This window comes from Larimichthys crocea, unplaced genomic scaffold (assembly GCF_000972845.2).
Source record: "Larimichthys crocea isolate SSNF unplaced genomic scaffold, L_crocea_2.0 scaffold532, whole genome shotgun sequence".
Taxonomy (NCBI): Eukaryota; Metazoa; Chordata; class Actinopteri; family Sciaenidae; genus Larimichthys; species Larimichthys crocea.
The window spans coordinates 460,094-471,989 of record NW_020856961.1 but is presented as its reverse complement, the minus strand read 5'-3'; the positions used below and the strand labels follow the sequence as shown (position 1 = coordinate 471,989).

General features: G+C 47.3%; 1 protein-coding gene across 2 annotated transcripts; it reads right to left on the bottom strand.

Moving 5' to 3' along the window:
• Positions 1-5,302: 5,302 nt before the first annotated feature.
• LOC104939523 (3-oxo-5-alpha-steroid 4-dehydrogenase 2) lies at positions 5,303-11,495 on the bottom strand. 2 transcript variants are annotated; one of them, XM_010756072.3, is made up of 5 exons: positions 10,159-11,495; positions 8,014-8,177; positions 6,615-6,716; positions 6,374-6,524; positions 5,303-6,283 (listed from the first exon to the last, which is right to left on the bottom strand). In XM_010756072.3, the coding sequence occupies exons 1-5, from the start codon at positions 10,428-10,430 to the stop codon at positions 6,217-6,219; spliced, it is 756 nt and encodes a 251-aa protein (XP_010754374.2). In that variant the 5' UTR covers positions 10,431-11,495; the 3' UTR covers positions 5,303-6,216. The 2 variants fall into 2 exon arrangements, with proteins under 2 accessions (XP_010754374.2, XP_027132480.1); XM_027276679.1 differs by having other exon boundaries at positions 6,374-6,716; positions 10,159-10,591; positions 10,883-11,495.
• Positions 11,496-11,896: the final 401 nt, after the last annotated feature.

Here is an 11,896-nt window from a genome sequence, read left to right as displayed (position 1 = left end):
TTAGGAAAGTGGTTATGAAAGGTGGTTATGGAAAGGGTAGGACGTGTTTGAAAGGTGGTTTAGGAAAGGTGTTTTAGGAAGGTGGTTGTATGAAAGGTGGTTTTAGGAAAGGGTTATAGGTGGTTTAGGAAAGGTGTTTTAGTAAAGGTGTTATGAAGGTGTTGAGGAAAGGGTTAGGAAAGGTGGGTTAGGAAAGGTTTTTAGGAAAGGTGGTTAGATGTTAGGAAAGTTTAGGGTGGTTATGCAGGTGGTGATGAAGGTTAGGAAAGTTTAGGAAGTTTTAGGAAGGTGTTTGGAAGGTGTTATTTGACAGGTGGGTTGGAAAGGTTGTAGGGTGTAGGAAAGTGGATGAAGTGTTTTGGTTGTTAGGAAAGGTGGTTTTAGGAAAGGTGGTTCGGAACTTGTTTATTGTGGTTTCCTGCTCATGTTCCAGCCAGCAGGTGCAGTGTGCACGGACATGTTGTGAGCTGACATGGAATCAGCAGAAAGAAGGATATTTTAATGTGGCGGTACAGAAAACTTAAATCATAAATAATGAATTAAACACAAATACAGAACCATTCTCATCAAATTCTGTCATTTTTTTATTGTTGGTGACATTAATTTTTATGAAATTTATTTGGAAGCACTTCAGTTTTTTAATTTGTTTTTATAGAATTAAATTGACACAACAATCAGAAAAACGAATTTTTCAAAATTGCAATAACTACGATCGTGCTTTTTTATTTTTGAAGTACACTTGACCCCCATGAATAAACCGGATGTGTGCGCGGGCGCTATGGACGTATTTTCTACGTTGTCGGGAGCAGAATTGACGTACGCTGGAAAATCCTACGTACATCTCCACAACAAACATGGCGGACGGTGAGTGAACCAGGAGCCAGTTTCGTTCGCGGTTTTTCCTTGTTGCTCGCGTCCGTGTTGCCGCGCGCTTCCGGTCGGACTCGATGTTTGATGAGTCGGTTTTCAAGCGCAGAGCTCGGTTTGACCCGGTAAACCGGATTTGAACCCGGTAAACGGGCCTGCGGCCACCGGGCACACCGCGCTAAGCGGCAGATGCGTAAGCTAACTTACCACGCCGTTTAGCGTTCGCTCTCAGCTCCTCCGTCAGCCTGACCTCCGTGCAGCTCCCTGTCTCTCCCGTACTCGTTTAACTCCTCCCCATCAGCTCCTCCGTCAGCTCCTCGTGTTAACTCTCCATCAGCGCCTCTGTTAACTCCTCCCATCAGCTCCTCTGTTAACTCTCTCATCAGCTCCGCCAGTCAGCTCCGCCAGCAGCTCTCTGTAACTCCTCCATCAGCTCCTCGTCAGTCTAACTCCTCATCAGCTCCCCCGTCAGCTCCTCTGTTACTCCTCCATCAGCTCCTCTGTAACTCGATCCTCCTGGTACACTCCTCCATCAGCTTCCTCTGTTAACATCCTCCACAGCTCCTCTGTTAACTCCCCATCACTCCGTGTACCCTCCTAGCTCCGCCGTCGCGCCTTTTAACTCCTTCCTAAACAGCTCCTCGGTTAACTCTCATCAGCTCCTCTCGTTTACTCCTCCGATCACGCTCCTCCGTCAGCTCCTCTGTAACTCCTGCCATCAGCTCCTCGTCTGTATCCTCTGTTCGCTCCATCAGCTCCGCTGTTAACTCTCCCACAGCTCCTCTGTTTAACTCATCCATCAGCTTCCGTCTGTGTTAACTCCTCCATAGCTCCTCCGTCAGCTTCCTCGGTTAAACCTCCCCAGCAGCCTCGTTAACGCTCCTCCATCAGCGGCCTCTGTTAACTCCTCCAGTCGCTCCTCTGTTAAACTCTCCTCCATTAGCTGCCGTGTACGCGTCAGCTCCTCTCTGCTTTAACTCCTCCATCAGTACATCAGTCCTCCTGTGTAACTCCTCCATCAGCTCCTATCCTCCGCTCCCGCTCGATTCAAGCATCCCCAGTCAGCGTCTCGGTGTAACTCCTCCATCAGCGTCCTCTGTTCCTCTTCTCCCATCGCTTGGTACTCCCATGCTCTGTACTCCTCCGTCATCTCTTTAACTCCATCAGCATCCTCTGTTTAACTCCTCCATCAGCTCCTCACATCTATGCTCATCGCATCCTGCTTAAACCTCCTCCCCATCAGCTCCTCTGTTACCTCCTCCTCTGTACTCCTCCGTCCTCAGCTCCTCTGTAACCTCCTCCATCAGCTCCTCTGTTAAACTCCCCATCCACTCCGAACTCCCTCCATCAGCTTCCTCCGTAGACCGCCATCATTCCTCTGTTAACCTCCCTCCATCAGCTCCGTCCTCCTCCTCGGTAACTCCTCTGTTCAACTCCTCCATCAGCTCCTCTGTTAACCTCCATTACTCTTCAGCTGTTAACGCCTCCATCAAGCATCCTCTGTTAACTCCTCCATCACTCTGCTCCTCCTGTCTCCATCAGCCTCCTCTAGTTAACAATCCTTCTCACAGCTCCTCTGTTACTCCTCCGTACAGCTCCTCTGTTAACTCCTCCATCAGATACTCGATCCTCCATCAGCTGCGCCTCCAGTCAGCTCCTCCATCAGCCCCTGCTGTTAACTCCTCTTTACTGCCTCAGCTCCTCGGTTAACAATCACTCCGTTCTCCTCCGCAGTTCCTCTGTAACTCCTCCATCAGCTCCTCCAGTTAACGCTCCTCATCGAACTCCGTTCCAATCAGCTCTCGTTAACTCCTCCATCAGCTCCGCCATCAGCTCCCTCATGGCAGTTCCTCTGTTAACATCCTCCAGTCAGCTCCTCTGTTAAACTTCCACGTCCCCTCTTCCCAGCCGGTACTCCCTCCACATCTAACCTCAGTCGGTAAATCCCATACCTTGAACCCTCCATCACTCCTCCATCAGCTCTCTGTTAACTGCATACTACCTTACCCTCATCAGTTTCTTGTAATCCACAGCTCCTCCTGTTCTCAACTCTCTCCTCCCCCATCAGCCTCCTCTGTAACTCCTTCCATCAGCTCCGTCTGTTAACCTCTAGACTCCTCCTCAGCTCCTCTGGTAACTCATCAGCTCCTCCCATCAGCTCCTCTGTTAACACTCCTCCATCAGCTCCTCTGTTAACTCCTCCATCACTCCTCCATCAGCTCCTGCTGTTAATATCCTCCATCAGCCCTGTGTTAACTCCATAGCTCCTCCAGCACTCCCCCCACTCCCCCCCCTCTTTTACTCCTCCACAGCGTCTCTGTTACCTCTCCATCGCTTCCTCTGTTTAACTCCGCTCCATCAGCTCCTCCATCAGCTCCTGTGTTAAAACTCGCTCCATCAGTACCTCCATCAGCTCCTTGTTAACTCCTTCACCATCAGCTCCTCCATCCACTCCTCTGTATCCTCACAGCTCCTCTTACTCCACATCAGCTCTCTGTAATCGCTCTCCTCCATGCTCCTCTCATCAGCTCCGCTTTTTAACCTCTCCTCAGCTCCGGTGTTAACTCCTCCGTCACTCCTCTGTTAGCTCCCCATCGCTCTCTTGTTAGCTCCTCCATCAGCCCCTGTTAACTAGCTCCTCCTACAGCGCCTCTCCCGTCAGCTCCTCTGTTAGCTCCTCCATCAGCTCCTCTGTTAGTCCTCCCTACTCCTCCTGTCCGTATCGCAGTCCTCTGTTAACTCCGCCATCAGCTCCTCGTCCAGCTTCTCGTGTTTTTAAACTCTCCGTCAGCCCCCCTGTAGACTCTCTTCCAGCTCCCTGTTACTCCTTACTCCTGTAGTACTGACCTCTGACTTTCCCCACTGCTACGTTAAGCTGTGACGTTACCGTCACAGCTCACACTGTCTGTCTGTCCACCTGTCGGCTGTCTCGTTAACCTGTCCTGTCTGTTGCCGGTAACCTGTCTGTGGTGGTCGTTAACCTGGGCTGTCTGAGTACCGGCTGCTGTTAACCTGTCTGTCTGTCTGTTAAACCTGTCTGTCTGGCCTGTTAAACCTGGCTGTCTGTCTGTAACCTGTGCTGTCTGGTCTGTTAACCTGTCGGTTCGGTTAACCAGTCTGTCTGTGTTTCAGATCACACAGATGCAGATCAGTCTATTGGAGGTCACCAAACCGTTTGAGTTTTCACCATTTCATGATGATGTACAGGTTACAGCGCTGATGGAAAATGAGTCCTAAGTCCCTTATTCTAAGACAGATGTGAAAGGAGACATGAGGAAGATGAAGTGTAAGGAGAGGAGATGAGGACAGATGGTGAAGGAGAAGGAGATGAGGACAGACGTGAAGGAGAGGAGATGAGGACAGATGATGAAGGAGAGGAGATGAGGACGAGGTAAGAGAGGAGAGGAACATGATGAAGATGTGAAGGAGAGTGATGAGGACAGATGTGAAGGAGAGGAGAGTGAGGACAGATGTGAAGGAGAGGAGATGAGGACAGATGTGAAGGAGAGGGAATGAGGACAGATGTGAAGGCGACATGGTGAGGACAGATGTGGAAGGAAGGATGAACAAATGGAAGGAGACATGGTGAGGACAGATGTGAAGGAGAGGAGATGAGGACAGATGTGAAGGAGAGGAGATTAGGACAGATTGTGAAGGAGACATGTGAGGAGCGTGAAGAGAGGGATGAGGACAGATGTGAAGGAGAGGAATGAGGGACAGAATGTGCGAAGGACGGACATGGGAGACAGATGTGAAGGAGAGGATGATAGTACAGACGTGAGGAGAGAGATGAGGGACAGACGTGAAGCAGAGGAGATGAGAGACAGGACGTGAAGGAGAGGGATGAGGACGACCTGAAGGAGAGGAGATGAGGACAAGACGGGAGAGGAGAGGAAGAAAAGTGAGGACAGACGTGGAAGGGAGAGGAGATGAGGACAGATGTGAAAGGAGAGGCGATGAGGAGAGGAGATGAGGACGACTGTGAAGGAGAGGATGATGAGGAACAGAAGTGAGGAGAGGCGTGAAGGACATGATTGGCGAAGGAGAGGGATGAGACAGATGTGAAGGAGGAGATGAGGACAGATGTGAAGGTAGGCTCCAGATTTGAATGAGGAGAGATGAGGACAGATGTGAAGGAGAGGGATGATGAACAGATGTGAGAGAGGAGAGAAGACAGATGTGAGAGGGATAGATGAGACAGATGGAAGATCAGAATGTAGGACGATGTGAAGGAGACCGTGATGAGAGGACAGATGTGAAGGAGAAGGAGATGAGGAGAGTGCAGATTTTGCCAGTGATAAGTCGCTGCTGCCCGCTTTTCCGGTCTCCGTCCCGCTTTCATCCCTCTTTTCCGTCTCTTACTCTGCGTACCTCTGTGAAGGAGACGTGTAGGACCTAACCACCTTTCCTAAACACCTTTCCTAACCACCTTTCCTAAACACCTTTCCTAACCACCTTTCCTAAACACCTTTCCTAACCACCTTTCCTAAACACCTTTCATAACCACCTTTCCTAAACACCTTTCATAACCTCGATGGAAAACGTCATGAGGTGAGGTCTGTTGGCATTAACATGAGCTAATGTTAGCTTTCAGAGCTATTGTTAGCTATCAGAGCTAATGTTAGCTATCAGAGCTAATGTTAGCTTTCGGAGCTAATGTTAACTATCGGAGCTAATGTTAGCTATCAGAGCTAATGTTAGCTTTCAGAGCTATTGTTAGCTATCAGAGCTAATGTTAGCTATCGGAGCTAATGTTAACTATCGGAGCTAATGTTAGCTATCAGAGCTAATGTTAGCTTTCAGAGCTATTGTTAGCTATCAGAGCTAATGTTAACTATCGGAGCTAATGTTAGCTTTCAGAGCTAATGTTAGTCATCAGAGCTAATGTTAGCTATCAGAGCTAATGTTAGCTTTCAGAGCTAATGTTAACTATCGGAGCTAATGTTAGCTTTCGGAGCTAATGTTATTCAACAGAGCTAATGTTAACTATCAGAGCTAATGTTAGTCATTAGAGCTAATGTTAGCTTTCAGAGCTAACGTTAGCTTTCAGAGCTAACGTTAACTATCAGAGCTAATGTTAGTCATCAGAGCTAATGTTAGCTATCAGAGCTAATGTTAGCTTTCAGAGCTAATGTTAGTCATCAAAGCTAATGTTAGTCATCAGAGCTAATGTTAGCTATCAGAGGTAATGTTAGCTTTCAGAGCTAATGTTAGTCATCAGAGCTAATGTTAGCTTTCAGAGCTAATGTTAGCTTTCAGAGCTAATGTTAGATGTTAAAGTTATTAGAGGTCATGTCAGCTATCATAGATTATGCTAATGCTAATACATGCAGCAGACACTCTTCATGGTCACAGTATGAAAGGAATGAGAGCTTTCCTGGAGCGAGGGTAGTCCTCAAACCTCTGCTGGTAGTCTCTGCAAGACACACAGGAAGGACAGAGTGAAGCCATGGTAACCAATCTGTAGAGGTACATGTGGTGGTAACCAATCAGATTGTAGAGGTACCTGTGGTGGTGGCAGGCTCTAGGCCCGATGGAGCAGATGGTGAAGAAGGCGAAGGCGAAGGTGGGTAAAGACCAGGTAGCTACAGCATAACCACACCACTCCACGATCTCCCCGAAGAAGTTCGCTCCAGAAACAAACTCAAACATTCCCCCTGAAAAACAAAGACCACCGCCAACAATTATACACGTGGAGGTTCTGGGGTGGATCAGGGTGTGGTGTGGATCCGGTTCTGGTGTGGTACCGTGGGGGATCCTGTAGACGGTCTCTCCAGGTTTCCTCAGACTGCGCAGGATGTGATCACTGTGGATGTTGATGCTCATCCCGACCACAAACAGAACAAGACCTACAGACAGACAGAGGTCAGAGGTTAGAGGTCAGAGGTTAGAGGTCAGAAGTTCAGCCAGTTTTCAGGGTTTTGTGGGCGGGCCTTCAAGGGTGGCTTGATGACACGCTGAGGCCACCCTGAGCAGAGAGACAGAGATGAATTCATCTCAAAGTCAGTCCTGTCATTTTCTGAATCATCTGACACGTTTCAGTTGCTTCAGTTGGGTGTGGCTTCTGAAGCCAAAGAAGTCATTTTTACCTGATTTAATGATGACATCTTGATGTCTTATGCAAACATGAAAGAGAAGTCTTCATGAAGGAGGTTGAGCTGGAAAACCAATCAATTCACTAAACTCCAAACATGCCTTAAGGATATAAAAAGTTGGATGACCTACAATTTTCTGATGTTAAATTCAGACAAACTGAAGTTCTTGTAATTGGACCCAAACACCTCAGAAACTCTGGAGAGACTGAGTTACTTTAGATGGGATCACCCTGGCCTCCAGCTCCACTGTAAAGAATCTTGGAGTTGTTTTTGATCAGGATTTGTCCTTTAACGTCACATGACTCCCCCTCCACTCTCTCTCTCTCTCTCTCTCTCTCTCTCTCTCTCTGTAAACCTTCATGTCTCATTAATCATGTCACTAACTAAACTTCTTCCCTGGAGTTTCTGTCTCTGTCGTCCAGCAGGTTCTCGTGGATCGTGGCTGCTGCTGTGGTCCTGCATGACGTCCACTACATATATTACTACTGTCATTATTGCTGCATATCTGCTACTGTAATCATTTTATCATTCATTGTAATTCATTGTCATTTTATCAGTCATTGTAATTCATTGTCATTTTATCAGTCATTGTAATTCATTGTCATTTTATCATTCATTGTAATTCATTGTCATTTTGTCAGTCATTGTAATTGTACAATATGTTTGTGTTGATTTGTCCTGTACACTGACATCCATTGCACGTCTGTCCGTCCTGGGAGAGGGATCCCTCCTCTGTGGCTCTTCCTGAGGTTTCTTCCACCTTTTGTTTTGTGGTTTTTCCTCATTTGATTTGATACTGTGGCACAGATAGTGGCTCAGCAGGTTTTGACTCTGTACGGTTTTCCCACAATGCAATGCAAACAAAAAATAAGCAAAGAAATATCTAAAATGGCTGCCAGCTGGCGTGTCGGGCATGGTTCATGTTACACTCTGTACGTACGCGTGACCGGCGGCGCCACAGCGTTTCTAATCAGAGAACCTGCTCGACGACTGCTGAGGCTCATGGGTATTTTAGTAAACAGTTCCAATCGTGTTTCCTGTCACGACTCACCTGCAGCCGTGTGAGTGTCCGTCAGCCGCAGGTCCTCGGGGCGGGCGCAGTGCAGCAGGTGGTGGCCCTGCAGGAAGCCGTTGAGCGAGCAGAAGATGGCGGCGTAGAAGACGATGGGCAGCGGGACGGGTCGTCCTCGGGTCAGGAAGGCGTAGATGATGCTCCTAAAGAACATGGCTGGCTAGTTAGCTAATAAAGTTTTCTTTTTTTATATATATGTATATTTTGTCTTTATTTAGAATCACATATTATCACTTTACAGTTTTCATTGCTTAATAAAGCTAACTTTACAGTTTTTATATGAAATATACAAATATTAACAACAGAACATGAAAAGAAGAAAATATTTAGAAAGAATTCAACAAAAGGAGGGCATTTAGGAGAAATATATCTTTTCCACTTCTCCCAAAATTTTTCCTCAAATGTAGTTTTCTGTAGCATCAGATTCTTTGATCACAGAGATGTCATGAATAATATAGCAGTCCTCTATGGATGGGCTGTTTGGCTTCAGCCATTTCTTTGTAAACCAAACAAAGAGGAGTTCATCCCAATTAAAAGGAACTTTCATACCAAGTATTGTCACTAATTCTGTGTAGATCTTACGCCAGCATTTACGATTGGACAAGCCCAAAACAAAAATAACGATTCGCTTCCTGAGAGCCACATTTTCTCGAGCAGCTGGAGGAACCTGAGTGAAGAGCTGCTGAACGTGACTCTTGTAGCCAAACTCTCTCCAAGAGGTTGACCTCGATATCTTCCACTGAAATTCACAATATGTTGTCCAGATTTCTTCTGTAATACAGCTGTTAGTTTCCGTTTCCCATTTTTGTTTAATGTAGGTGCTACATACAAGTTGTCCTAATTTCTTGAAGTGCCTTGTAAAGTCTCCAGATTATTCTGAGTTAGCACTAATAAAAACATTTAACAAGTCATTCTCAGACACTTTTTATTAATATGATGATGTAAACCGTGTTGTCTCTTCAGTACCTCAAAGCACTTCACTGACCCCTGACCTTGTTTAGGCCATCTCTTATAGCTAATATCTAATTTACTTGGAATAAAGTCGAGGTCATAAGAACACCATCTCAGGATCTCTTCAAGTAGGCCACTTTTACCAACAACGCCTAGCCAAGTTTTCAGACTTAAGTTGATCCATTTGTTGCTCATTTCTAATCACTCTTTTATCTCCTAAAATTGCCTGAATAGGAATTTCCCTGACATTCTTTCCACCAACAAAACAAAATCCTCAACTGGGCTGAAATATAATAATCTTTTAAGCATGGAAGTGCTAGCCCCCCGTGTCTTTCACTAAGAGAGTTTGACATTTCATCCTCGGTTTTCTCCTCTGCCAAATAAATCTCGATAGTAATTTGTACCATTCATTAAACTGTTTATCACTTATTTCAGTCTGAAATAGTCTTCTATGTAAATGTTCATTTTTACTGATTCGGTGACTCTAAATTCCACCTGCTTATATCTTCCTGTATTTTCTGATTTTCTGTAGTTTCAATGTAACAATACCTCAGAACCAGGAGCCAAGCCGCCACTGGCCAGGAGGTGCTATGCTGTGCAGCTAGCTGCAAAGCATAGCAGTGGCAGTGCAACGCGTCTATTGGCTGCTGTAAAGGCCAATCAATATCCATGACAAGTCCCTGTTTCATGAACTCTACTTCCTGTTTCCTGTCTCCTGTGAAGACATTTTGGAGCTGGTTGCAGGCTGTGGTCAGACTTCCTGTTATCTGTGGTGATTCACTGTTCACCGGCTACGTCTCGTGAACTCTTGAGGAATGGAGAGGTTTATTGGATTTGGACCGGGTCACAGTCAGACTGAGTCAGCGGTTTGGACTTGTGACCTCGTTTGGCGAAAAACAAGGCGCTCGTTCATGAACTTCACATTCCTGCAATCAGCTGTTGGGAAGGAAGTGACATCATGAGACGGAGCTGTAGAGGGACGCCATGAGAGCGCCATGACTCACATGGATCCAAAGATCACTGTGCAAGTGTTGGAGATGTTGCAGCGAGCTCATGTTGCCTTTAACGATGTTTCCGTCTGCTTTCTGGAGCTGGCTAACTAGCCAACGGCTAATAAGGGGTCAACCTTTCTGCTCATCATGTGTGTATTGGACTGTGGACGTGACCTCTGACCTGTGGAAGTAGTGCAGCATGAAGGTGCAGAGCAGCACCATCCTCCTGGTCCACTGTCCGCTCGACTCCTCTGTGAACAGCAGCAGCAGCGGCAGCAGGAAGGCCGGTAGCTCCTGCAGGAACCAGCCCAGTCTGGCCGAACAGCAGCGAGGATCCACCGTCACGTAGCGACCATAACGTGCGTGGTTCCGCTTCTGGTGCAGCAGGTAGGCCATGCCCCCACCAATCAGAATCCAGCTCAGGTAAGAAACGACTGTGGTCCGGCACTCCATCAGTCCACTTCACCCTGTACGACAAATAAGAACCAGTACCTGAGATGTCACAGAGACTACGTCCAGGTTTAGACAGTCTGCGAGGACGTCACAGAGACTACGTCCAGGTTTTAGACAGTCTGCGGGGACGTCACAGAGACTACGTCCAGGTTTTAGACAGTCTGCGGGGACGTCACAGAGACTACGTCCAGGTTTAGACAGTCTGTAGGGAGACAAAAAATGAGTTTAAGGATTTTATTAAAGAAGAATGATGGTCGCCTCGTGCTTCCACCTACAGTCAACACTCAAATTAACTGTTACAAAACAACAACAACAAAAAATGTAACAACCAAAACATGAACTCAGAATGCTCTGTGCACATTATATATGCCTTCATGGCTCCTACAGACAGTCTGTGGTGTTCTCAGTCTTGGTGACTGATCAGTCTGGCCGTCAATCAAACATGAACTGACCTGCAGCAGCTGTAGACTGTTCCCGGGTCTGTAGACTGTTCCCGGGTCTGTAGACTGTTCCCGGGTCTGTAGACTGTTCCCGGGTCTGAAGCAGCAGAGCGACAGAAGGAGGAAGAGGAAGTTACTTCACCGTGTTCAGATGCAGTGAGTCAGACGGTGTCACCGCAGAAACGAGTCGAGCAGGTTGCTTTAAATCAAATATTGTAACTTCCCTCTGATTACACCGGGGAACACTTGAAACAGTTGAAACAGAGTTAGAATTTTCTGCTGATTCCAAAGTTGCAGTCAGTTTTTCTCCACAGCTGATCCTCCAGATCAGCAAAGCTCCACCGATCAGCTGTTCACGATTGGAACTGCAGCTAGTGCCAACTTGTCACAGTGAGACAATGCAGAGAGCTGTGTGCAGCTCCTCATAGGTCCGTGCTGAAAACATCTGCTGACAGAACGCTGCACCCTGTAACCATGGACACGACAAGGTTCTGTTTGGGTCCAAAGCTTGTAACTATTCCACCTTAGTGTACAGATGGAGACAGAGACAGAGACAGACAGACAGAGACAGAGACAGACAGACAGACAGAGAGAGACAGACAGAGAGAGACAGAGAGAGAGACAGACAGAGAGAGACAGAGAGAGAGACAGACAGAGAGAGACAGAGAGAGAGACAGAGAGAGAGACAGACAGAGAGAGACAGAGAGAGATTGTCAGGAGAGAGCAACAGACAGGACAGGGGGAGTAACTGGTAGTCTAGTATTAGGCAGCATAACTAAGAGACTGGATGTTTGGCGCCATCTGTCTGAAGTCCTGTCTCCTACCACATTCTCCCTCATCTCCGTCTCTCCACCACCTCCTCACCTCCTCATACTCCGGATCTAACCCCTCCCCCCCATCATCCCCCCTCCTCATCCTACCTCTTCTCCCTCCTCCTCCTTCGTCTCTCCACCCTCATCCCTCACCCTCTCCCCCTCCTCCCCTATCCCCTTCTCCCTCCTCCTCCTCCTCCTCTCCCCCTCCTCC